Source organism: Citrus clementina, unplaced genomic scaffold (genome assembly GCF_000493195.1).
Source record: "Citrus clementina cultivar Clemenules unplaced genomic scaffold, Citrus_clementina_v1.0 scaffold_5, whole genome shotgun sequence".
In the NCBI taxonomy this organism is placed as follows: domain Eukaryota; kingdom Viridiplantae; phylum Streptophyta; class Magnoliopsida; order Sapindales; family Rutaceae; genus Citrus; species Citrus x clementina.
Genome location: NW_006262201.1, coordinates 36,002,334 through 36,027,709, shown reverse-complemented (window position 1 = coordinate 36,027,709; position 25,376 = coordinate 36,002,334). Strand labels below are relative to the sequence as shown.

General features: G+C 33.1%; 5 protein-coding genes across 6 annotated transcripts; 1 reads left to right on the top strand and 4 right to left on the bottom strand.

Moving 5' to 3' along the window:
• Positions 1-253: 253 nt before the first annotated feature.
• Positions 254-1,366, bottom strand: LOC18041960 (blue copper protein). Its single transcript, XM_006433850.2, has 2 exons — positions 966-1,366; positions 254-880 (listed from the first exon to the last, which is right to left on the bottom strand). Exons 1-2 carry the CDS (start codon positions 1,132-1,134, stop codon positions 480-482), a joined length of 570 nt encoding a protein of 189 aa, XP_006433913.1. The 5' UTR covers positions 1,135-1,366; the 3' UTR covers positions 254-479.
• A 3,550-nt stretch (positions 1,367-4,916) lies between these two features.
• LOC18041958 (30S ribosomal protein 2, chloroplastic) lies at positions 4,917-6,791 on the bottom strand. Its single transcript, XM_006433847.2, has 4 exons — positions 6,216-6,791; positions 6,009-6,107; positions 5,347-5,634; positions 4,917-5,204 (listed from the first exon to the last, which is right to left on the bottom strand). Exons 1-4 carry the CDS (start codon positions 6,777-6,779, stop codon positions 5,064-5,066), a joined length of 1,092 nt encoding a protein of 363 aa, XP_006433910.1. The 5' UTR covers positions 6,780-6,791; the 3' UTR covers positions 4,917-5,063.
• A 160-nt stretch (positions 6,792-6,951) lies between these two features.
• Positions 6,952-9,753, bottom strand: LOC18041911. Of its 2 annotated transcripts, none has more exons than XR_002905675.1 (6): positions 9,436-9,753; positions 9,076-9,348; positions 8,178-8,332; positions 7,767-7,998; positions 7,385-7,588; positions 6,952-7,076 (listed from the first exon to the last, which is right to left on the bottom strand). XR_002905675.1 is itself a non-coding variant. In XM_006433845.2 (6 exons), exons 1-6 carry the CDS (start codon positions 9,625-9,627, stop codon positions 7,250-7,252), a joined length of 1,017 nt encoding a protein of 338 aa, XP_006433908.2. In that variant the 5' UTR covers positions 9,628-9,753; the 3' UTR covers positions 6,954-7,249. The 2 variants fall into 2 exon arrangements, 1 of the variants encoding a protein (XP_006433908.2); XM_006433845.2 differs by having other exon boundaries at positions 6,954-7,280; positions 7,455-7,588.
• Positions 9,754-13,048: 3,295 nt separating this feature from the next.
• LOC18041910 (RING-H2 finger protein ATL54) lies at positions 13,049-14,616 on the top strand. The gene has a single exon (XM_006433844.2). The coding sequence runs from the start codon at positions 13,155-13,157 to the stop codon at positions 14,331-14,333; it is 1,179 nt and encodes a 392-aa protein (XP_006433907.2). The 5' UTR covers positions 13,049-13,154; the 3' UTR covers positions 14,334-14,616.
• A 6,705-nt stretch (positions 14,617-21,321) lies between these two features.
• LOC18041819 (transcription factor bHLH96) lies at positions 21,322-22,924 on the bottom strand. Its single transcript, XM_006433843.2, has 3 exons — positions 22,288-22,924; positions 21,701-22,105; positions 21,322-21,427 (listed from the first exon to the last, which is right to left on the bottom strand). The coding sequence occupies exons 1-3, from the start codon at positions 22,771-22,773 to the stop codon at positions 21,329-21,331; spliced, it is 990 nt and encodes a 329-aa protein (XP_006433906.1). The 5' UTR covers positions 22,774-22,924; the 3' UTR covers positions 21,322-21,328.
• Positions 22,925-25,376: the final 2,452 nt, after the last annotated feature.

The following is a 25,376-nucleotide window of genomic DNA, read 5'->3' as shown; positions in this document are numbered from 1 at the left end:
GATTTATATGCGTGTGTCAAAAATTAAAATTTATGTAAGTTTAACTATGAATTGCCTTATCCATATGTTCGTCATGTGTCAACAGTCCAACTGTGTTAGACTTCTTTCCAATGAAATTTTCTTTTTCTTTTTGGTGTACCAACTGCTTCTTCAACATCTGAAGCGTCTGGTAAGTACCATTTTTGTTTTGAAGGTAATGGGTCACGACTGCATACCCACTGATACTTGATATTCTTATCATCGCACCTTAAAGGCAAACAAAAGTGAGAATCTGATTCATAATATTGAGGATCAAATCCCCTGTGATTGTGAACAGAAAAGCTATGGCCCTATAATAATAACACACGCATAATTTTTGTTTTTTTTCAAGGAAACAACCTACTAATTGATAAAACCAGGCCTCATGAATACAAACTAGAAATGCATAACGTAAAGGAGAAAAAGCACTGCCTCTATCCTGGTCATCAGCAAGGAGAAGCTTATGAGAGAACCAACATGAAGAATGCAACACAAGTAATTCCTAGAGCAACAAATGGAGAGAAATTAGCCCCCGAAGATAAATCAGGTGTATAAGGTGAAGTTTTGGTGGTTGTCGTATTGCGGCCAGAAGGCAGCGAAGAACCGCCAGAGCCACCTGTAGATGATGAACCTGAGCCTGATGGAGAAGCGGTTGGTGACCCTGATCCCACAGTGACGGCAAGCTTCATGCCGCTGCCGCAGTGACCAGGGACACCACAAATGAAGTAGTGTGTTCCGGCAGTCTTTAGAGTGATGGTGGTGGCACCTGAACTGTCTGATGTGATTGCATTTCCCACGGTGCATGAGTTGTAGTCACTACCACTCACTTCATCAACAGTGTGCCCACTTCCATAGTTGAAAACTATCAAACAAAATTCAACATTATAAGTTTGTATAGCCATGTTAAGGATAAGGAACACATCAAACGCTTGATGAAATTAACTCACCAAGGCTGTCACCAACAGCAAATGTCTTGCCACTGGTCCAAGTGCTATAGTCAGTACCCATTGTCCAGCCTGAGGACTCTCCTACATTGTAAACTGTAGCAAAGCTTGGAACCACCACACAAAAGACTAAAACTGCACAAACAACCAACCCAGAGAAAACTCCTGCCATTTTAAGAGAGATATATAAAGAGAAAGCAAAATAATTGGAAGATGCTTGGTGGATAGTTGTTAGAAGGAGAAGGGGTTGTTTATATAATGATGTAGAGGGATTGGTGTAAATAAAGTTTGGTCCACTTAATTATCATGTGATCTCTGAAATTCGGAAAAGGACTTTATCTCATGAGTATTACTTCAACCGAACTCCATACCTAATACAATACGAAGTGGATTCTTTCTTCTCTGTTTCTTCTAATTGCTTCAATTAGATAGAAATGGTTGTTGCATTGAATGATTCTTCCTGTTATCAATAATGTGTTTATAGCGGACAGCTGCCAGTTCATATAAGCATTAGGAGGCACCAAAAAAGCATGTCTTATTAATGGCTTTAAAATTTACAAGTGATATTCTTGTTAGTTGTCCCTTATTTGTCTCTATTTGAATGATGGATTGTAAATGAAGTAAGTTCTTGTTCATGTGATGCTGATATTCTAGTAGGATTGGTAATTCTTCAAAAAAGATGAAAATTTGTCAAATTTAGGAGTCTATGAACATCACAACTCAGTATATAGGCTTGATTTTATTATGGAGACAGAGAAGTTACTGACTTAATGCCTACTCAATGTATTCAGGGAAATTTGTATTCCTTTTTCAAATACTATTAATTCTTTTGGACTAGCCAAAAAGATGCTTTTTATTATAGAGAAACTCCTCGAGTTTAGCGAATACTATGCAGAGTGGAATGAAGGAAAGGAGCTATGCCTATTAGCATCTTTTAGTGACGTGAAATCAATAAATTAAGGGATACTATAATTTTTCCACCAAAATTTTTTTGACACATTAAATTAGTACTATGATTTGGTGAAAATTATATTTTAGCACCAAATATTTACGTTGTTAGTATAATTTCGTCATTTCGTTAACACAGTTAAAAATTTACTGATGTCATAAGAGTATTTAAAGAATTTTGTGTTAAAGTCAAAACACACAGTCTAATTGTAAAAGAGATATTATCATTTGTCCATTAGAAGTTTGCTGAAATATCAATTTAGTGCTAAATTTTTTTAAAATCTATATTTTACTACCTAATGTTTAAGCTATTATCACTTTATTACCAAAACATTAACACAAGAAAAAATTTTATAATATCATAAGTGCATTTAGGAAATTTCATGTTGAAGTCAAAACATTAACACAATTGTTGAATGATGAAGTATTAAATTTGGAGTATTTGGTTACCATTGTAGTGTTTGAAATAGCTTAGGGTTGCTGGTGTTGAAAGATATTATTAAAACTGAAGTGTTTGGTTTATATTACTTAGAATTTGATATTTGAATGCACAACATGTTTATATGATAAAAAAAAAAAGTAATTGATTTTGTAATATAACGGCTACTTTTATAGGATAATTTCTCTTATGTAATTTCTTTCTTTTCAAATGAAAAAATAGTTTTTATACTCTAGGTTAAATATTTAATTATTTTTAATGTTTTTGGTGATAAAATGATAACAACTTAAAATATTATGTGGTAAAATATAATTTTTTTAAAATCTTAGTACTGAATTAATTTGTCAGAAAACTTTTGGTGGATAAATGATAAATTTTCTTTTTTTGTAATTCTTTCTTTTCAAATGATAAAATCGTCTTTTATGCTCGAGGGCAAAATCGACTCTCAACTCATATTCCATTAAAAATTAACTTATTTTTAACATAATTGTGATAAAATACTAACATGGTAAGCGTTTGGTGATAAAATATAATTTTCACCAAATTATAGTACTAACTTAATTTGTCAGAAAAACTTTAGTGGAAAAATAACAATGTCCCATAAATTAAAGTGATATTAAGAAAATCTTGAGTGTCTTCAATTTATTATTGAATTCCATTTTTGCTTGTATTCGCTAAAGCACCCAAAAGTTTAACGTCTCAACTTTCATACATAACATCCCCCCCAACAAAAATGGTACAAGAGGTCGTGATGGACATGATTATCAGCAGGTGAATTAGGATGACAAGTCAATGAGTGGATTAAATTAAAATGTTTCATTATTACAAGGGTGAAGGCAAAGTACGTAGGGTCCCACTCCCATCGCATGACAAGCTCGACAAAGTCATGAATCACATCGACATGGTGTACTTATAGATTTGGATGATTTGAGTTTTAGTTGGGCTGTTTTGGGTCCTATTGTTTCTGCCCAACCACTCCTGCACCTGTTTACCAACTACGCCGATTTAAGAAGGGTCCCGTAGGTTTCTGCCTCACTACTTTTCTGGAAAGTGGAAAGCAAATATTCCTTCACCTTTTTCAAGCATTTAATGAAGAATGATGAGTTTCTGATTTTTTTTTCCTTTATATAGCATTCTTACCTGACAATGGCTCTATATCAAAGTATGTTCACAAAACACTTCAAAATGCTTCTTGGTTAAACACTATCTTCGTCTACTTTGATCAAGTATAATAAAACAGATAAAAATAATTTTTCACGTATGCAGTCTATACACAAGGATTTGCGATGAGACACGTAGAAACAAGAGACTTTTTGCTATGGGCTCTGAACATGCTCGAGTATAATGATTTTGACTGGTAAGTGGTAACAGAGGATGCATAAAATAGAACAGAATTCAGTTTATGTAAATCCCAGGTCACATTTATACCGTTTTCTAAGTCATGGTTTATTTCCTGGGGAGCAACTTCTCCCTAACCTAAGTACAAAATGCACATACAAAAACAGGTTTAAGTTGACTAACCCACCTAGATGAGACTTCACAAACTTGTTCGAGTGCGGTCTCTTACTAACTTGCCTCTACTTTCCCTGATTCACCATTGATACGACGATCACACTCAAGCAGCACAAGATGCAGACACCATGCATGGGCGAGGAAGAGTAATTATCCCACAGTATCAAAAAGTGGTTGAAGCAGCATGTACAAAAGTTGACCCTTGACAGACAACTGTTGGCATATGTTCCTAATCGCTACTCCTTGTTCAGTTCTGCTTGACATCTTTGGTGATAATAAGGTTTAAAATTTAAAAATTTGTATGTATATAATGAATTTAGTGTGCGTTTTGGGCAGCTGCGCCGTCTCCCCACCCTATAATCTAGGAGATATTCTCCTAGGATATAGGGTGGGGAGCAGCTGCACCGCCAATCGCACCCTTAACCATCTCTTCTCAGGTTTTGTGACTACCAGGAGTAAAATACATGACTGGATGTGGTCAAACCATTTAATTAAACAAGGGACTGAAGACATGGAAATTTAACAAGATATATGCAGGAGAAACGCAAACAAAATTTCTCTCATGTCCAGTGTTTGGTCACAGCTGGGTCAGAAGCCAGGCCTTAGTCACTCTAGAATGTTCATGGAGCACACTGAAGTTAGAAAACCAGCATGTTCACCGTACGTTCACGGCCAGAATTCCAATAGGAGATGATACTGAAGACCACAATGAGACTTGAAGTCCATAGTTTTATCGCCAGCGGGTGCCTTCAGGATAAGGAATGTCTACATGCATGTGAATTCTATACCTCATAACTGTCAAATACTTTCTTCGTGTATGCTAGAATTATGTGAATCTTATTGTGCATTCAGTTAAGCCAATAGTACTAGCTGTCTTAGCAGGTAAAGGTGGAGCTTCTAGGAGTACAAGTCTTGAGATCAAATGACACTTATATCAGGGTTGGCACAATGCATAGAAATGAGTATCTTTTTTTTTTTTTTTTTTAAACTTTGACAGTGATGCTGGTTAGTAGCACAATGATGCTGGAACACATAGAAGTACTTCATCATCCAGATTGCACAAAATATAGCTGTATATAACATTTTCTTTTGCCTTAATGATCACAAATCTTTTAAATCTGTGTGAATATAAGAAAATTTACCTGCAAAATTACAAGTCAAGTAAATGAAGAATTTTAAGTGCCCTCAGAAGCAGTTCGTTTTCAACTTACATCGGCCGTGTCTGCTTCCTCTGCATTAATGTTCAAGTCGTCTGATGTTTCGTCAGAATGCAGACCCTCTTTTGTTTGAAGTCTAGCAAACTGTCTACTAGGAGCCACTCGAAGAGGTCGTCCCATAAATAGCTGCAAGACAAACACCTCTCAGAGTTCTTCACTTCAAAACCAGCTTATTCAAACAGCAAGATTAACTAAGTATCGATAAATGCAAAATAAAAACATATTATAAGTACAAATAACTAAGTGCAATCACTAAACACATGATTACCTTCCCTTGAAAAGCAGAAATAGCTGCCTCAGCCACTTTCTTGGATTTGAAGGACACAAATCCATACCCAGCAGACCTTCTTGGATTATCATGGAAAATAACTTCAGCAGAAACAACATCCCAGCCTTCTGATATGAAGAACTCCCTAAGATCTTTAGCTCTTGCTTCAAATGACAGATTTGCTATGAACAGGTTGAAGGTTGCAAATGGCTTTGGCTGAACAGGTGGGAAAGGATTCTTCTTTTTTATCTTTGCATAATTGACCTTTAAAGTACGACCCTCAAATTCCTTAAAAAATAAAAATAAAACTAATCATAGGAAGAACATTTCCAAGTTGAAAAAATGGCATGAAACACAGAAAAATTAAGCCTAGGCATAGTCGGTAAGAAAATAAAGAAGATCAAATTTATTTTCCATCGATCATATTCATTCCCTTTACTAACTTCCTCACTGTAAATATGCCAACAAAATTTAATTGAAAACCATAAAACAAACAAATAAATAAGCTACATAGTTATTTTAAACTACATTAACAGGGAGTTGTCCCAAATTACTAAAGCCATCTAATCATTACTCCACTTCAATGCATTTCCAATATAATCATCAAAATTTTTACGAAAACATGAAAAACTCATTAAAGAATTAAACTTTTATATGCTTACATACGATTCGAGATTATTGAGAGCAGCAGTAGCCTCGTCAGGGGAACCCATCGTGACAAAAGCCAAACCCCTGTTCCTGTTCTTCGAATGCATCGAAAGCTAAAACCACAAGAACAAAACAACAAAAAACCCCCATCAACAAACCAATCAAAAACCAAAACCCATATCACAAAACAGAAAATAAACTCCGATAATGTAAAAAGAAACCTCAACGTCTAGAACTGTCCCGTGCTGCTCAAACAAAGCACGAATGTCTTCGTGAGTAGAAGTCCAAGGAACGTTCTGGGCAACCAATCTGGTCTTAGAATATTCTTCTTCCCGTTGCTCAGTATTTACAGCAGCAGCAGAAGAAGAATCAACAAATGGGTCTTGAGTGGTGGCTGAGAAATGGAAAACAAAAGGGCTAACTTTTTTGGGGGTAATTGGGAATGTGTAAGCATGAAAGGGAGACGAAGAAAGAGGGAAAAAATAGTTGTAATGTTGTTTTTGCTGTTTTTGGAGGAGGGATACAAAAGGGGCTTCATGTGATTGTTGTTGCTGTGGTTCAGTGTACAAGTACGAGGTTGAAGGGAAACAACAGTAAAGACGAAGAAGAGACATAGCCACTATCCACTTTGAGTTTGGGAGAGACCGAGTCTGATGGTGTGTTGTTGGAACAATTTGGATAAGGAGAGCCTTGAGTTCCACCTTGGCCGTTTTGTAGTGGGACTTAGGAGGAACTAGTAAACGACGTCGTTCATAGGCATTGGACTTTTTAGATGGATTACCCATACTGTGTGAAGATATGTGGATAATACACTCCACATACCGTTAGAGAAAATAGTCAAACTGTTGAATCGAGTTCCAACGACAGATTGATTTCGAATTCTCTTCTAATATGAGAGCTTAGGATAAAAATTAATCTTTAGAGCATCCAAATGACTAAGCCTTAAAAAGAATATATAAACCCACCATCACTAGTTAAAATGGTTTTGCTACTCGAAGTCATCAGAAACAGTTACAAGATTACAAATTTAGAGTTTGTGGCTTCAAAAAAGCTATCTTTGAATTAGTTTCTAATACCATCATGTATACAATGATTTCCAAGAAGGAAACGAATGAAATTTGGACAATGAAAAAAAAAAAAAAAAGACATCACTTCTTATGCATTCTAGAGTCTGGCGAGTTGTATCTTAAGGGCGATAGAGGCTGTCTTGCTGCTGAATCCAGATCAAAACCAATCTTCTTCTCAATCGGACTGCTCAACTTGGGACTGGATTTTCGCTTGTTTGTCTGCGAGAAAGGCATGAGAGTTAAAATTAAAGTCATATTAACCGTCTAGTCTGGCAAATGATTTAATTTGTTCTTCTGGAATCACAGATGCAGTAAATGTATATGTATACAATGATTTCCAAGAAGGAAACGAATGAAATTTGGACAATGAAAAAAAAAAAAAAAAGACATCACTTCTTATGCATTCTAGAGTCTGGCGAGTTGTATCTTAAGGGCGATAGAGGCTGTCTTGCTGCTGAATCCAGATCAAAACCAATCTTCTTCTCAATCGGACTGCTCAACTTGGGACTGGATTTTCGCTTGTTTGTCTGCGAGAAAGGCATGAGAGTTAAAATTAAAGTCATATTAACCGTCTAGTCTGGCAAATGATTTAATTTGTTCTTCTGGAATCACAGATGCAGTAAATGTATATGTGTACACACACACAGGCAGAGCATGAGAGGTTTTCTGCAATCATGTCTCTCTTTGACCATTTTCCCCTCTTACCTTAGCAGATGCACTGCTGCTTTTCTTTCCACCAGAACCATTACAGTTTCTTTCTTTCTGAAGTTGCCTCAGTAACCTCTTGTTCTCCACATCCAATGTTTTGTTTTGTTCGAAGAGCAATCTCACCTCCTCTTCAGCTCTGTCAAGGTTCACCCTAAGATGTTCCTTATCCTTCTCAAGGGTCTTGAATTCAGCAGCTAAAGATAGAACTTTCTGAGTTGATGGCTTCAAGCTGCCACAACAAAGGATAACGGCATTTCAAGAAATAAATCAACAAATCTTCCAACTAAAATCTGCGACACACGGTTTGATAAGTGGAGATGTAAAGTGTTGGTAATTGATCAACACATCACCCTCAGCCAAGAAAGCTAAGTAAAGACGATGCCCAAAATGGCGGGAAAAGGTCCTCACCTATTCCACATTCTCAGCAGCGAATGACATGGCTCGTGTCCCCTATTTGCCTCCAGGAATGCATGGCCAGACATAACTTCCTCTTTACAAACCAATGTCAAAATGGACTCGAGTAAAGTTTCTTCAGTAGATGTGCCCTCAGTAGAAGATTCAACCTTTGAAGTAAAGAAGAACACTTATAAACTTCATAAAAGTGTCACAATCTAACCAGACGCTATTACCACAATTCAGTATAAAACAAAACAAGATATAAGAAGAAACATAAAGGACAATTAAAGTCTACATTACATAGCAAGTGCTTCCAATCAACCATAAACATTAAAAAACCAACGACTATCTCTCCACAAGTAACAACTATATGTGATAAGTTCATGAAATAAAGGAAATTTATTCTTAATAGCATCTGATATGATTATTTTCTAATCTAATCACAGAACTAATCTGCAAGGGAATCTACATCAAAGTTGTGTAAACAAACATTTCCATTGAGATACAATCTCATACACCACTGTATTTCTGCCGACAATTTTCACTATTGGACCTACTTCGTGTAACCTCCAAGAATCAATATGCACAAGCATTATTGCCTCAAATATAAAAATATTTGTTTGGATTGATAACAAGACCACATCTTCAGTCACGAACTCTTATTTGATACCCTAAACACTATTACCTACAACTTGATAGTTCATATACATTTTCAATTGGGCTAATAAATTCCATATCAGTTAACTTTCAATGATTGGATTTCAGTTTCCATAACTTCTGGTAAGACACTCATAAAGCAGAAAAAGCAAACGATATATTCAGACCAAACCAAATTATAACTTACAAGCGACAAAAGCTTAAATGAAACAAGCAATAACAAGTTTTGAAGAAAAGAAAGCATTTTAATTACCCCACAAGTTTCATCTCGGTGCTTGTAGAAATTCAATTCGTCTAAAACTTTCCCCAGTTCAACTTCCAATTCTTGAACCCTAATTTCGGCCTCCTTAGCTCTCTCATCGGCCTCGTTCCCGAAATCCATCAACGCCTCTCTGTCATGATCGTACAAAGAGCATTCCCTCTCCCATTTGCTGCAATCACTCAACAATCTCTTACACTCCTCCGCCAATCTCTGGTTCTCCTCCACAAATCGTTTCACTGCCTGCGCGTTCATACTCGCCTCTGCCTATTAAATACAAAAATCACAAACCAAAATTGGAAAAATTGAAGCAAGATACCATAACATAACGGATGAAGAATTAGAAATACGAACCCTAGCGCGCTCGATGATTTCATCTTTTTCTTTGCTTTTGGAGAGTAAAGAGAAACACTCATTGCGAACACGTTGAAGTGATTCTTCGTAGGCAAGGAGTTTCAGTTGAAGGGTTTTAGTGGAGACCGGGAGGCCTAGTGTGTGATCGATTGATTCTTTTATGTAATTGTCGATTTCTTCGGGGATCTCCATTCAAATTCAAAACCCTAGCTTCGATTTTTTTTTTAAACAAAAGAAAAAACAAGGGGGAAATAAGGAAATTCTTTATTCTTCGCTCTGTCTGTGTGCTCCGCCTCGCTGCTGGATTTCAGTTTAGGATTTGAAATTAAAAGCGAGAAGGGCTAGCCGTTGGGCGCGTTTATAAATGTGATTTTCGTCCGTTGGGTACACGTGGCAGATACAAGTGTCTTGTGTTGGTCTCATTGGCCCAATCAAAGCCCAGCCCAATTTTTTAATGTGTTTTGTAGTAACAGTTTTTTCCAAACTTTATCCGTCTGACTATTTGAAGCAAACCGTTTTGCGGCTTGAACAGAATAAAACAAATGTAATGTCATGGCACAAGCAAAACTATAAAAAAATCGGCATCTTGCATCTTCTAATCTGGCTTTTGTAGCTAGTGTTGATTATTTGATTCATGGGTTGTTTTCATTCCGTCAACGTCTTTTCTTATTTATTTTATAAAAAAATATTTTAATCATTTGATATCGTCTACTGAAATAAGAAGTTAAGAGTTTAAGTCTTAAAAAGTACATTTAATTCACAGTAGCATAATATATCTCATCATTTGTTATTTTTAATAGTAAGAAATGATAACAAAACTTAAAAACCTTGAATCTAATTGTCATAAAACACAAATGCTGCTAACTTAATTAGTTATAAAACTAAGATTTGCGAATAATGATATATATTCAGCATTTGTCTTGAATAAAGTACTTTGGACAAGATGTGAATGTTCGCATTTGGACAAAATGTAAACGCCCGCATTTCATGTTTAACTGGCTTATACATTGTTGTTTAATTATTTATACACCGTTATGCATCGTTATTTAGCAAGGCCAAACCTAGGTTACGTGTAACGTAGCATACATTCAAGAAGTGAAATATCTATTGGCACCCTTGAATTTTATGGAAATTATATTAATTGAATTAAAATGGTAAATTAAAATATCAAATGGTATCTATTAATCAGAATTAATCAGAGCATATGTTGATAATGCCCTTTAATCAGAATTAATTCTTAGGAATGATTTTAACGGTAATTCTGAAAGCTATTGCATGTTAATTTTGAAGTCTGTCATGTATATTTTTTATATTTTTTATATAATTTCTCTTTAATTAAATTATATAATTAAATTACATGCAATAAACCTACAATTCAAGATTATGATTAATAAATTTAGGACCAGAAGTTTATTCTGAATTTATAGATTTGTATGAATTTGATAATCATTTAATAATGTTTAAAGAAATAAATAAAACTTTAGAGAAAATAAAAAATCGATGTAGGAGGGACGGAAGAAGACAAATACATCCACAGCTGTAAAAATTGAAAATAAAAAGAATTAGGAGGGCTCATATGATATTTGCCAAAAAGAAAAAGACAAAGAACGTAAGGTACATTGATTGTAACTTAGGCGTTCCCATTTAGCAAATGTTTATGTAGTAGCACGCAGAGCTCAACACGTATTTCAAAATATGCCAACATCCAAAAAATCGTTACCTAGATAAAGGAATAAATATTAAGTTTACAAGGCTTACTTTATGGGGGAAAGAAAAAAACAAAAAAAGTTTATTTAGGCTCAATGCATGTGTCCATTAATCTCTGTTGTCAAATTTGATGTCAAAATCTGGTAATCATATGCCACAATCGGGCGTTTATTTTCATTTGCTCATCGGCTATTTTCTGAAGTCATTTTTCAAAATATTATCTTTGTCTTTGTTTATTTCTCGAATCATTATTGGATCATATGATATATGATTTTTAGGATAAAATATGTGGTTTTATAGATAAAGGTCTAGCAATAGTATTAATTTAAGACAAGTTTTAATAGTCCCCGAAGTGAAACGTTAATTAAGACTAAAGATAAACATTTGTAGCCCAACCAACAGATAATAGCTCAATAGTGACTTGAAAATTTAAAAAAAAAAATTGTCAAAAGAAGTTGCTAATATGAGAAATCAAACTATGTCGATGTTAAAAAAATTGTTTGGCTAAAAAGTTGAGCTGATAAGTAAAGATCCAATAATAAAAGTATTTAAGATAAATCATAACATTAAAAGTAAGGGTAATGAGGATTGATCTAGCAGACACCATTGCTCACTTTACGATGAGCGATAGCCACAACTCTCCTACTGAGATTTGGATACGGGGCTGTCTACCATATCAAACTCAAGAGTAATAAAGCAGCTTCTTATTTGAGAGCAAGATGCTGCTTAATTGTCAAAAATGCTATACCTTTTTGATGCACAATGTTTTGTGGATAGTTGTTTAAGGTATATTTTATGCTAACTTTCTCTCCGATAACATGAATAATATGTTCAAATATATCTAAAATCAGTTAAAAAATATTATGGGAAAAAGTCTTCAACAACATTTAGAAAATACTTATAAATGCGCTTAAATCATTTTGTTAAACTATTGCATTAGCTGCCCCAAACGGGTCCTATATGATGAGACATAAATCTCTGTGCCTCGGAGGCTTTAGCTTTCCCTAAAGAGTCCGCTCCAGTAATGAACAGTTTTGATTCAAAACACCCTCGATTTGGATTTACAATATTTTTATAAGTGTGATATAGGTTCACATCTAAGATGAATCAATAAAGTATAACATTATTCTTTTAAGTGGTATAATTACCTGGTTTTGCCCACCCACCAAACGTTCCAACAAACTTAATATTAAAAATGTTAATAAATATAGTTGATATGAGGTCCATTTCATTTACTTAGAGACAGAAGGACATGTAAATAAATGCTACCCCGACTGTGACTCCACGGCAGCTTATTAGAGATAATGTTAATTTCACCAACTTTTAAGGTATGATATATCATCACGATTAGGACAACGAAAACTACCAATACTTGCAAGATAATTCCTCCTTTTCGTATTGTATTTGTATACACTTCCATCCACATAGAGTAAAAAAATGATTAGATGTAGAATGAATCTTATTTTAATTAATGTGTAATTTTTAGAGTCAGTTTGATAATACTGTAAATTTTAAAATAATTGCTGTTAGTTATATTGTATAAATAATAGCTGTGAAGAAAATCAGTTAAATGTTTAGTAAAAAAAAATTTTTAAAGTGATATGAATTTAAAAAACAGTTGTTATATTTGGTAAATCTTATTATTAAATTACTGTAAGTGTATAAATAATTAAATTAAATATAATGTTAAATAAAATTTATTTACTCATTTATAAATATGCATGCAACATCAATTAGAATATAAATAAATTTGATAATTGAATCGAGAATAGATTTTATTGCAATTCGATTATTTATTAGACAGAGTGGACACAGAAATGGAACTTCTAGATCACTTGGTGCCAAAACATAACAAACACGATTCTTCACTCTTAACTAAACCTTTGAAAGTGACACAGTACTACAATGTCTTGGTCTCGTTGATTTCTTCTCTTGTAATTCAACCAAAGACACCTCATTTCTCTGAATTTTCTTCAATTTTCTCTCAGTTTCTTGCACTTTCTCCCCCAGCAATGAAACACAGGAAACTCTTCCCAGCTTCAGAATCAAATGGAACTACAAGTTGCTCATATTACTGTGACCCAAATTGCCCTTTTAATTACAATTGTGTCCCTTTACCAGGCATTTACTACCTAGAACCACCTCCACCTCCACCTTCTCATCAAAGTAATTCAACCCCACCTTATGTGATCATCTTTGTTGCATTAGTACTCAGCTTCATCCTTTTTCTTGCTTTCTATGTTATTAAATCCAAGACTGGTTGGTGCAATTCAGAGACCAACGAAGGACACCAACAAGCTCAATCTGACGGTGAAGATGAAGACTTTGTTGACGAAAATAGAATTGATCACCCCATTTGGTTGATTCACACGGTTGGTTTGCAGCAGTCGGTTATTAATTCAATTACGGTTTGCAGGTACAAGAAAGGCGAGGGGTTGATTGAAGGAACTGAGTGTTCTGTTTGCTTGAACGAGTTTCAAGAAGATGAGACTGTTAGGCTGCTGCCCAAGTGTAACCATGCTTTTCATATTTCTTGTATTGATACTTGGCTAAGTTCTCATATTAATTGTCCAATGTGTCGCGCGCATATAGTTCATGAGACTGTTACTGCTCCTTTGGCTACTACTGCGAACCAGAACTCGGACAGCTCTTCTTTAGCTGTGGATAATCATACTGAGCATACGGGAAACGATCGCGAGCTGGGTGAGAATGGGGAGAGAAATCGGGAGGATTGTGAAAACAGAACAGAAACAGAGGCTGATAGAATTTTGAAGGATAATGTTAATGCTAATGAGAATGGAGCTTTACAGGTAATTGATGATTCGGGTGATGATAATCAGGCATTACAAGCACAAGCACAAACAATAAGGAGGTCCGTTTCACTGGATTCTTCACTGGCTGAGACCATATGCCTTGGTTTGGCAGATTTCGGTCTTCTTGAGTCTTGTGAATTTTCATACGACCAAATTACAAAAGATGCTGAGAAATCTGATTCTCATTCTAATTCAGCTATTGTTGCGAAGCAAGATGGTGCATATTCAAGCTCGTTTAGGCTGACGAGGAATTCTTCGATTGTGCAAAGCCTTCATAAAGATTCTGTGTCTATGAAAAGATCATTCTCGTGCAGTGGGAGGTTTTTGTCGCCTCTATGCAACAGCAACAGGAACCCGAATGCGATCCTTCCCTTGTGAAGATTTAAATTCTTTTGCATATATAGCTTCAAGATCAAGATGGTTCATTCTGTCTGATAAGTTGGGAGCTTATTAATCACAAGAAGTGACGGTTTTTTTTTTATGAAGAAGCCTACATCAGAAGAATATGCAAGCCGAGAGTATTGGTTTTAAATGGTTTCAAAGTTGTGTAAGTATAACTAGAATAAGATTCTGTATCACTCAGCTGAGTCTGCCTTGGGGGGAAATCACTCAGCTGAGTCTGCCTTGAGGGGAAAGGTAATGTCCCCACTCAAAACCCTACCATGCCATATTGTTGTTTTTGGGTTATGTAATCGATGGTTGAATGAAATTTAGAGTTGGTGTTTATGTAAGAAATGTTTTTTGCTCAAATGAAACATGTGATTCCAGTTTTGATTGCAATTTTTTTTTTAATTGTTGATAAGAATGTACCTTCCAGCCCTTCGTCTATTCAATGAAACTGGTGGTTTTAATGACTCAGGACATGCTAGCTTACTTTCAGCAAAACTTATAGTGATTTCTCATGCCGTAGCGAGAAAGAATGATCTGTTATTTCTGCTTATAGTGATGATCCGCACATCAATTTATTTCTACTTGGTTCACCTCTCCACCACCCCCCCCCCCCCTCTCTCTGGACACTAAGCAAGATTCTGCAAAACCCAGCTAACATCTCTGGCCTTCCAGAAGATGGCAATGCCAAGTAACAAGCAAGCACTTGTCAAAATTGGGATGAGTTTGGCTTTCTGATGTGATGTGGAAGCAATCAATTAATCTTTCAATCATATCCTTCATCTTTACTCTTAAGATGATGGTCAAATCCCCTACCTTTTAGATTGGATATTTTACCTTACCTTAACCGCGTAACGCTAAGTCGACAGTAACTTAATTGTCTCACATACTCCATTAGCCAGCAAATGAAACCAAGTTAAATATTAATTATAGCCTACTTCTTGGAGCACTTATGGTAGTTGAGTTTCAATAATGAGCAAAAATAAGAACGCGACATCCCGTATTATTAGTAAGAGAAGGTGAGCTCTTTAAAATGTGGATGTATTTGGGTTTCAAAATCCTACAATAAAATCGTGATGTATTGGGTTGTCACAATTAATATTGAAGTTGAGAATTTGTATCTTTCCTTTCATATGTAGGACTATACATTTTCCCTTTTCTACGAATAAATTTTTCGAACTAAAATTTTGATAGATCAAGATAGATTATGTTTGATATGAGGCTAAGTTTTACGTTTAGATAAACTTATGCTAATGGATTTATCAATCGATTTACGGTATTATGTAATTGCATGTTCAAAATAAAAAGGAAAAATCACAATAATCCAGCGACAATGTGTTAAAGAATTTTTCAAATAAATTATTATTAAAAAAAGAAAATCACTTGATCTAAGGTAGTGTTTTTTTTTTGTTTGAAATTTGAATGGATCTAAATTTTTCAAAAGTCTGAATGAGTTTGAATATGAAAATTTGAATCACATGTTTATTTGTTTTTTTTTAATATCTGAACATAAGTGGTATCTTGTTTGTTTTTATAATAAAAAATATTTTAAACTTGATTCTTTGACATTTATGTCCTTATAAATTAAAATAAAAATAAAATTATGTTTTATAGTTTAGGAAATAAATTATTTTATAGAAATATTTTCAGAATATAATATTTACTTATCATTCAGACATTTTTTCATCAGATAAAAATCACAAAAGTTTACTTCTTCTATTCAAATATAAATATCTGAAATTCAGACATAAATATCTGAAATTCAGGCATAAGTTACAAAAAATAAATAAGTAATTTTTTAAAAAAATATGAAATTAATAAAATTTAAAACTACGGCATTTAACAAATAATCTCTAAGTCTGAAAACAGCTTACCCGGTACTGGACTGCGGTGTCACAAAATGAGTAGCAAAAGCCCAAAAACATGCCGATGATGGGCTCATCAAAGCTTTTAATGTTGGTCTGGATGTTATCATAAAGCAATGAAGCCCAAAACTATTTATTAATTATGAACTCATGTTGGCCAGTGCTTTGACCTGTGGTCAGCCTGTCACCCAGTATTTTTTTTTTGTTGATTGACAAATTCATAGTTTAATTAAGAACTAAGAGGTTATATTTAATAATTAATCCGTTGAAGAATCTTTTTCTTCATGCGACTTGTCTTCCGTGAGAGACATTGCTCATAAAACCATTTGTTGATCAGGAATCTAAAACTTTTCTTCCAAAAATATTTGATGGTCAAAATTAATTGGTGCAACAGAAGAGACAACATCCTGTAAATTAAACAAAGAAAATCCTTCTCGTGAGATCTTATGAATTCTAATAAGTTTCTTAAAATAATAATAAAATTTCAGCGTCTTTAAAAATAAATCAATTAATTGTCCAAAGAATTATATATTTTCATAACTTTAAAAGACAATGTTGACTGGTAAAAAGAAGGGTTAGTCATTGTTAGAATAAGAAAAAAAATAAATAAATGTTCTAGATAATGGCAAAAACAATGTCCTCTAAAAAGCATAATTAACTCTTAAATTAAAACAGGTACTTATATATATATATATAAAGATTCGGATTGTTTTAAATTAAGTTACTGATGAATAACTTAACATGACCCCTTAATTATATAAGCAAATGAAATGATAATGGCAAAAACAGTACACTTTCTGGGGGTTATCTGTTATCTTATCACTGAAAATACATTATTATTATTTCCATTTGCAATCATTCCAATCCATTCATGAAATTATATTTTGATGCTACCTCTCTCATTAGCACTCCATGTAAAACGAATTTTTCCGTTTGGTTAATTGGTTTGAGATAAACACCTTTTACTCTTAGCAAGAGTGGAATTATTTTTGTTATTTTATCCTATGTACCCATAATTTTGGATTAACAATTGATAAATTATTTACTTATCAGACGTACGTGAAATGTCACCTCTAAAACGGTCTTTGTCTTTGAGAGTGAGATCTCTCTTATCATGTATATAACACAACGAAATTTAAGCTCTATATATCAAAAAAGTGGGGCCACCAAATGAATAATTAATGCCAATAATTATGGAGCTAAGAGGTTATTTATCAATAAAAAGCTTGTCGCTTTCTGAAATACATAAGAGGTTATAACTACTTAATACATGTAAAACATGTGTATTTAAATTTAATATAATTGTCACTTACATGATTTTTTTCAAAATAAATATACATATATCATATTATTATTTATTTATTTTATGACTAATATGATACCGCTAATTTTATTCTAAAAATTTTTTCATGGGAAAATAGTTAATTATCACTTGCATGATATTTTTTCAAAATAAATATATATATCATATTATTATTTGTTTATTTTATAGCTAATATGATACTTCTGATTTTATTCAAAATTTAAGTTCTATATATCAAAAAGTGGGGCCACTGAATGAATAATTAATGCCAATAATTATGGAGCTAAGAGATTATTTATCAATAAAAAACTTGTCGCTTTCTAAAATACATAAGATGTTATAACTACTTAATGCATGTAAAATATGTGTATTTAAATTTAATATAATCATCACTTGTATGATATTTCTTCAAAATAAATATACATATATCATATTATTATTTATTTATTTTATAGCTAATATGATACTTCTGATTTTAGTTTAAACATTTTTCCATGGGAGAATAGTTAGCTAATCTTTTTTCGTCCTCTAGCTGCCTTTTATAGCTTCTCCTTTTCCCCTAAAGTGTAAGCAAGAATCTAATGGATCCTTGTGATGGACAAATTGTCACGAATTTTTTAAATGAATTCATATTGTGCCTCATCATGCAGATATGTTACAGCCCACATGTTCCTCACATTTTGTCAACGTTGTGCATCATTCTAACCAGCTACTAGCTAGAGGAATCGCCAGAAAGGTCATCAAGATTATCATTTCATCAAACTTTTGGTTTTGTTATTATGGTTTTCTTTTTGGGTTGGTTATATCTTTTCAAAAATAGATATTATTTATATATCCATTTGAGTGCCAACAGAAGAATCTAATCATACATATTTTATTTTACAGTGCCAACAAACGCATAGAGACAGGGTGAGATTATGAAGGAAGTCATCAGGTAAACGAGTTGATAACTCGATTCATGAGCATAAAATCAAACAATTCTATATCCATACAAAGAAGATTCAATAAGAGGTATCGATGTATATGCTTGAAAGTTCAATTTCCCTTGGTTGCACGTACAGCTAATAATTTTTAAGAAATTATTGGTTGTTGTGCTGATAATTGAGGGATGGACCCTGCATGTTTCTAATTTGAATATATATTGGGAACGAAATGTCACCCAAAAAAAGAAGAAAATTACAAATTGGTCTTTCTGCTGATAATTGAGGGTTGGACCCTGCATGAGGTGAGCCATTTGCACACCACAATAGCGATCGGAGGCGGGGGAATATTGAGTCGTCTTAATTTTCTTCTTTTATTCTTTTAATAAAATACTGCATAACTAGGCAAAAAATAGAGGTAGTTAGATTGGCTTGAAAAATTGATATTTTGAAGCGGATATATGCTTAGATTTAATATATAATTGGACTCGATTTATTTTGTTTTTTCTAGCAAAATACAAGTACATACGTTGTCTATTGTAGTTATTAAGTAATAATACGTGGAAATAACTAAATATTAAGCATATAAACTCACAAAAGTACCTAGTCAAATATTCGGGAGAATGCTTTAATTCTGAAAAATTATGGGTAAAATTGGATAACAACGTGCATGCCATGCGGCAATGCCTAATTTGAACTTAGGGATGTGATCGGATAAATATGGCCCTTCACAATTATTTCTCTTTCAGTTTCGGAAAGATCTCTGCTCTCTGGCATGGTAACAGAAGGAAATAAAAATATCGCTTACCATCCGTGTGAACAGATCTCTAGCTCACTTCACTTGCAGCATGAATTTAATTAACACTTTACGATTTAATATATATATATATATATATATATATATATATATATATATATATATATATATATATATATATATATCAAAATAATACTACAAACTTGGCTTGAAATTACACCACAACAAATAATGACCTTTTGCAACGACAACGATTTGTTGCTCAAAGTACCAATTTTTGTTGTCTTAGACTGTTGCAACAAAAATACGTTTGCTGCCAAGGTCATCCGCCTAACATTGTCACACTATATATTTAACTACAAAACAAAAGTTTTCTGGCCCTAAGTATCATTTTACAACAAAATAGATTCCTGACAAAAGAGTGTCCAACTTTTTTAAGAAATTATTTTGTAACAAACTCTTTTAATTTGTTACACCTGCAGTAATTTTTTTTATAACGAAATTATTTTGTTGCTAAGAAATAAAATAAATAATTTTACAAGTGTAGAAATAATTTTTTTTTTCAACAAAATTACTATATCACAATCTTTAAAATTAAATGCAATGAATATTAACACTGTTATGAAGAAAAAAAAGAATTAATTTAAAAGAATTATTATTTTTTATGAAAAATAGATAAAAACAATTACAAAATGTAATATCTATTTTTCTAGTTGTAAATGAATAAAACTTCTAAGTATAGTCATGTAAGATTGTAATAAAAAAAGATCAAAAAAAAAAAAAGAAAGAAAGAAATTACACCATATTGAAGAGAAGCAAAAGAGATAAGAAGATAGAGATTGAGTTAAAGAATAAGAGAACGAGAATTGTACATTAAAGATGAGAGAATGAAAATTAAAGAAACTTATAGATGAAAGATTTAAAGAATAAAAAGTACATTAGATACAATAGGGAGTTAGAGTTTTTAACGAAAAAATTGAAATTTTTATTGCTAAAACTTGATTTGCCAAAAAACCACTAGCCTTTCACCTTTAAAAATTGACTTTCTATGACAAAATTAGAATTCGTAGCTACAAATACATATTTAAAGATGGAATTTGAATTTTGTCACAAAAAGTCAAAAAGAAATTTTTTTGGTATTGGTCACTCTTTCGTGATGAAACTATTTGGCAATGAAGGTTCTGTCACTAAATGTTTCGGTGCTTACATTTTTAGTTTGGCACTAAATCTTTTGGCAACAAAAAGTTAATTTGTTGCTAATGTATGTCCTAAACTACAAAATATGCATCGTTAAAAGTAATAATTAAATATTAGTTTATTTCTTAAATATTTGGTAAATAAATATATTTTACTTTGCCACAACATACCTAAGGCAACGAAAACAATTTTATCATTAAAATACTTGTTACTAAAGACCTTAAATCTTGTAGCAAAAGAATCAATCAATTTAACTATTTACGAAATGGATTAGCATTCTTTCATTGTCTATTATTTTCTTTTTGTCTCTCCTTATATAATGAGTGGCTAAGATAGAGTCAAACTAATTTTTTTTTAATTATAATCAAATCAGTTTTTTTTTAAAAAAATTAAATTATGAAAGTAATAAGAGGGAAAAAAAACAAGAAGAGGATCCTTATTCTTTTCTTTTGTTATTTTAAATAAGGATCCTTATCTTTTTTTTGTTTTTTAAGGATTCTTACTCATTTCAGACACACTGAAAGGTAATTCTTTTTCAAAGAAAAAGACTAACAAAAGGGAAAAAAATCTTGAAGATATAATAACAAAATTATCATAACCGAGATGATTCCTACATTTTTGTCTTGTTAATTATAAAATTAGGGAAGTCGCTAGTGATTAACTTCAAGTATTGAGAGACGTCTATATATAAAATAGCCTAGCATATATAGATTTACGGCATAAGCTTTGAATAATATCCACGTCTCCCAGACCATTTGTCCGTTTGGACAAATGTTGTACAAAACTACAACTACACAAGATTCTCAAAGGACCCATAATGACACGTAGCAACAATGAAAGGGAAACATTACGTTTAATTATATGATAGAGAAATAACCCCGTTCACATAATATTAAAACACACACTCACAGACACACACAAAATTAGGGTTGTTTGAGTTTCAGCTAGCTAAAAGCTGTTGCTTCCTCCTCAATTTCCAGTAGTATTTGATGAACGGCAGCTGCAATTTCGTCCACTGTATTCAGCTGGCTCCCTTCCTCAACCTATTAATTTCACACAAAATAAGGATTAGTTAAAAAAACAACAACAATAATAATAATTTAAGATCCTTTCCTAATTTGAACTTCCATGATATTATAAAAATTTTGTGTCACATGTTTATTAGTACTAGTATATCGTTGAGATTTAATTATTCTTATATTCTTGTTAATAATCTACATGCTAATTTTGCATAAAAGAAACTCTTGATTAAAAAAAAAGAAGGAAAATTACTATAGAGGAGCAAAATTGCATATGTATATAAGCGTATCACTGACCTTAACACTGACTGAATACAGGACCATTTGATCAACGGTGGAGACATTTAAATGAAGAACACTGAGCCTGAGATTTTGGAAACTAGCAACCATTTTCAAGAGCTGCCTAGGTCGTTTCTTTGTAAGTATCTTAATGTTGGCATGGCTCTCCGCCATGTTCACTTCTATGTCTGCTACATTTTCGGTCATACTCGATTCATGATCTGGCGCCAAATTGTTGCTCTGACTTGAGCGTGTTGAGTACTGCGGGAAGGTGAAGAAATTGGCAAATGGGGATGAGACACCATTATCGCCTGCTTTTAATAATTGACTTGTATTTCTCTTTTGTGCCTCCATGGACTGCAAGAGCTGCTCTAGCTCCTTAACAAAATTAATGGAGCCTCCAATTACTGACGCTTGGTCACCCTGCAGACATGATAAAATTATTTGCATTTAATTCAAAAAGAGAAAACACTTTTTCTAACTAAAGAGCTAATCATTTTATAAGGACTGTGATTGATGATTAATATATAGCAAACTTTCAACTGCACACACTGTTCAAATCAGCACTAGATCCGAGTTCCTGTTAAGAGATGGTAAATTCTTACCCTTTGAACATAAGAAGGAGGCATAAGAGATCGAAGGATAGCTAGGTATTCATTCATCTGCTTACGGCGGTTGCGCTCAACAGCAATATGAGTCATCCTCTGATTCTCAATTTCTTCTTTGTTTTTGCTGCTCTTCGTGCGCCTTCGCTTTCGTCTACCTCCTGTTGTTGCTGCTGCTGCTGGAGAAAATGATCCTGCAGAGAGAGTTTGGTCAGCTGCGTAGGCGTCGGGAGAAGAATTGGGACCCCATGATTCGTTTGCATGTTGCATAATTGAAGGAGATGATGATGAGTCCCAATTTGCATGGAGGCCTTGCTCTATGATGTTAGCATCAATGATTCCAAGAAGAGTTCTGTCTTCTTGTTGAAAGCAAAAGTCATAGCCCCAAGCTCCTCCTCCTTCTCCTGGTGAAGAGTAAATGTCCTTATTACAAGAATAACCAAATGGGTCTTGGGGTTTTGGGTAAACTACGGCTTCTAAAGCCATAAAGGAGAGAAGTTGTGGTGGATAAAAGCTTGTTGAAGGTGAAACTGATTCCTTTAAAGAAACCCCAATGAAAGAAACTGGGCTTTCTGAGTTTGAGATAAGCTAGTTGGCAAGGCAAGCACTACATTCCCAAAAGACCAAACAAAGTTGCCCTTTTATGTATGATAGATCTCTCCCTGTGAGGAAGATTAAGCGGCTTTATAGATGTTTTAATCTGAGAGAGATAACAAACAAAAGCTACAGCGTGTTGCACGTGAGATTGCACTGTAGACCAGCAGTCACTTAGACCACACAGACAGAGAGATTCTCTTGGCAATTGGAGCTATAAGCTAGTCATACTGTTTCAGGATTGTCCTCAAAATTTACAAACTAATAACATACACCACAATAGCCAAGTCCTTACAGAGAAAAGGAAAAAAAAATGAAACAAAAAATAAAAGTAATTTGAAAATTATGGAAGTAGCGTCGTGGGTCCAAAGGCATATGGTGAAATGAGCACCAATTTTAGTGGAATGACGGTCGTCTCCTTGGTGAAAAACATTTGTTGGTGCAATAAGATAGAGGTCAAAGTTGTCTTTCAGCTAGTTTGGTTACAAAAATGTATCAAGATCCTCTCCTAATCTTGCTTCTTCTGAGCAAATTTTATTAATGTGATTAGTAGCTAATAAGTGAAAAAATAAAAGTAATTAAATTGTAATTATATACTAATATTAAAATACAAGTGACACGAAATTTATAAAAAATAAAGTGATCTATATCACGAGAGGAGTCTAGTATGAAAATATTATACTCTGTCCGAAAATATTATACTATTTACGATTGAAACAGAGGTGCATCATGCCTAATTATATGTGACGATGGGGTGGAGGGGTGTTGTTTCATTGGGTGAGAATTAATAATGGAATTAATAATGGCCTGGGTAGGACACATGGACGCTAAAAAGGAGAAAGGAGACGAAAAGGTGAAAGTAGCTAGCAGCATTGAGATTCTGATGGAAGGTGTATAAGAAATAAAAAGTGAGAGAGCCTGTCTACACAATTGATGATTCAGCTGAGTTCAGGTGTCTGTACATGTTCAGAGGAATCCATGTGACTCTCCACAAACAGTCACTCTGTAATCATCTACGATGAAGACTATGTGCCTACTCGCAAACTCTCCTTCCCAAGACATACTACCGTTGCGGTCCTCTTTTCTCCTCTTCCTACTACGTTCATAGCAAAATAAACCCACCCCTTCTTCTTTAATCTTTAGCAAAATTAATCATTTTCCTCTCATTATCTCAAATCCGCCTCAATCCTCCAGACGTTAATGCCAATAACTTTGCTGCAAATTTACCCTTGAAGTTCATTTATTTTTCCACTTTTAAATTTGTGTGAGGGATGGAAGTGTCCTCCAAAACGAGTATTGGTCTATTTAGTATCGTAACATAAGAGAATTCAGATGAATTTTTAAAACATGAAGAAGAATGGTTAATTTTTTCTTTTTTCTTTTTTAAAAAAGAAGGTTTTGGTTAGTTTCACTTCCACCAATATTATAATCAATTACTATTTTTTGGATGGTGATATTTTCATCCCACAATTTTTATAAACACCTACTCCACTTTTAAAAAATTATTACCGTAAATTTATATTATTTATAAAAATTTCAAATGAAGAATAAATTTGGAGAACTTATCAATTAAATCCATCTTCATTTTTTTACTATATTTTCTTATTTATATTTGACTATTGAAGTTGCTTTCAGCATAAATTTAATACGACTATTTTAGCCTCATAAGCTAAAAGTACTAAAATACATAAAAAAATTATTTTAACTTCGAATTTTTTATACAAAATTTATTATTTCTAAATAATGTATTTATAAATAATATTCAAGCAAGCTAACAAAATATTTTTATGACAAGTAACATATTGAAAATTATTAAATTTTATTTATAACATATTAGATTATAAAGCATAAAACTACATGTCTAAACTAGTACATATAATAATATATGTTTCTTGGAGCAATTTAGTTATTTTCTATTATAATGGTAAAATAATCACATTAAACTTATTTTAAAGTAATTCAAATGGTCAAAGACCTAAATCGGAAAAGAAAGAAATATATATTAAAATAATGATTTTATTTATTTATTTATTTATTTAAACTTATCGTTAATTTATAATTTTGTAAAATATTATGATTATTTATAGAAGCGAGGTGGGTTTACAAAAATAATCGGGTGGAATTATCTACACCTTTATTCTGTTTTATTTAATGGTACCTAACTTGTATTGAAAATGATAATTAACTCACATCAATAAGACATTCTCTGGGGTTCCTTCCCTTATTTTTGGGGGCATTCTACTTCCATGGAATATTGACTACACCGAATTTTTATATATTTATTTTTATCTAGGTGATGAATTTGTGAGTAATGAGTTGAGAATTTCTATATTACTGTGCAATTTGAAAGTATCGATGCAAGGATTAAAATAGAAGGAAAATCGATGACCAACTGGCATTCCTTTGAATGTATCACCGAAATTGTAGTTAATATATATGAGATTCCTGTGACTGATTTAGTGTAATTTAGAAATGCAATTTGGCTAATGTTATTT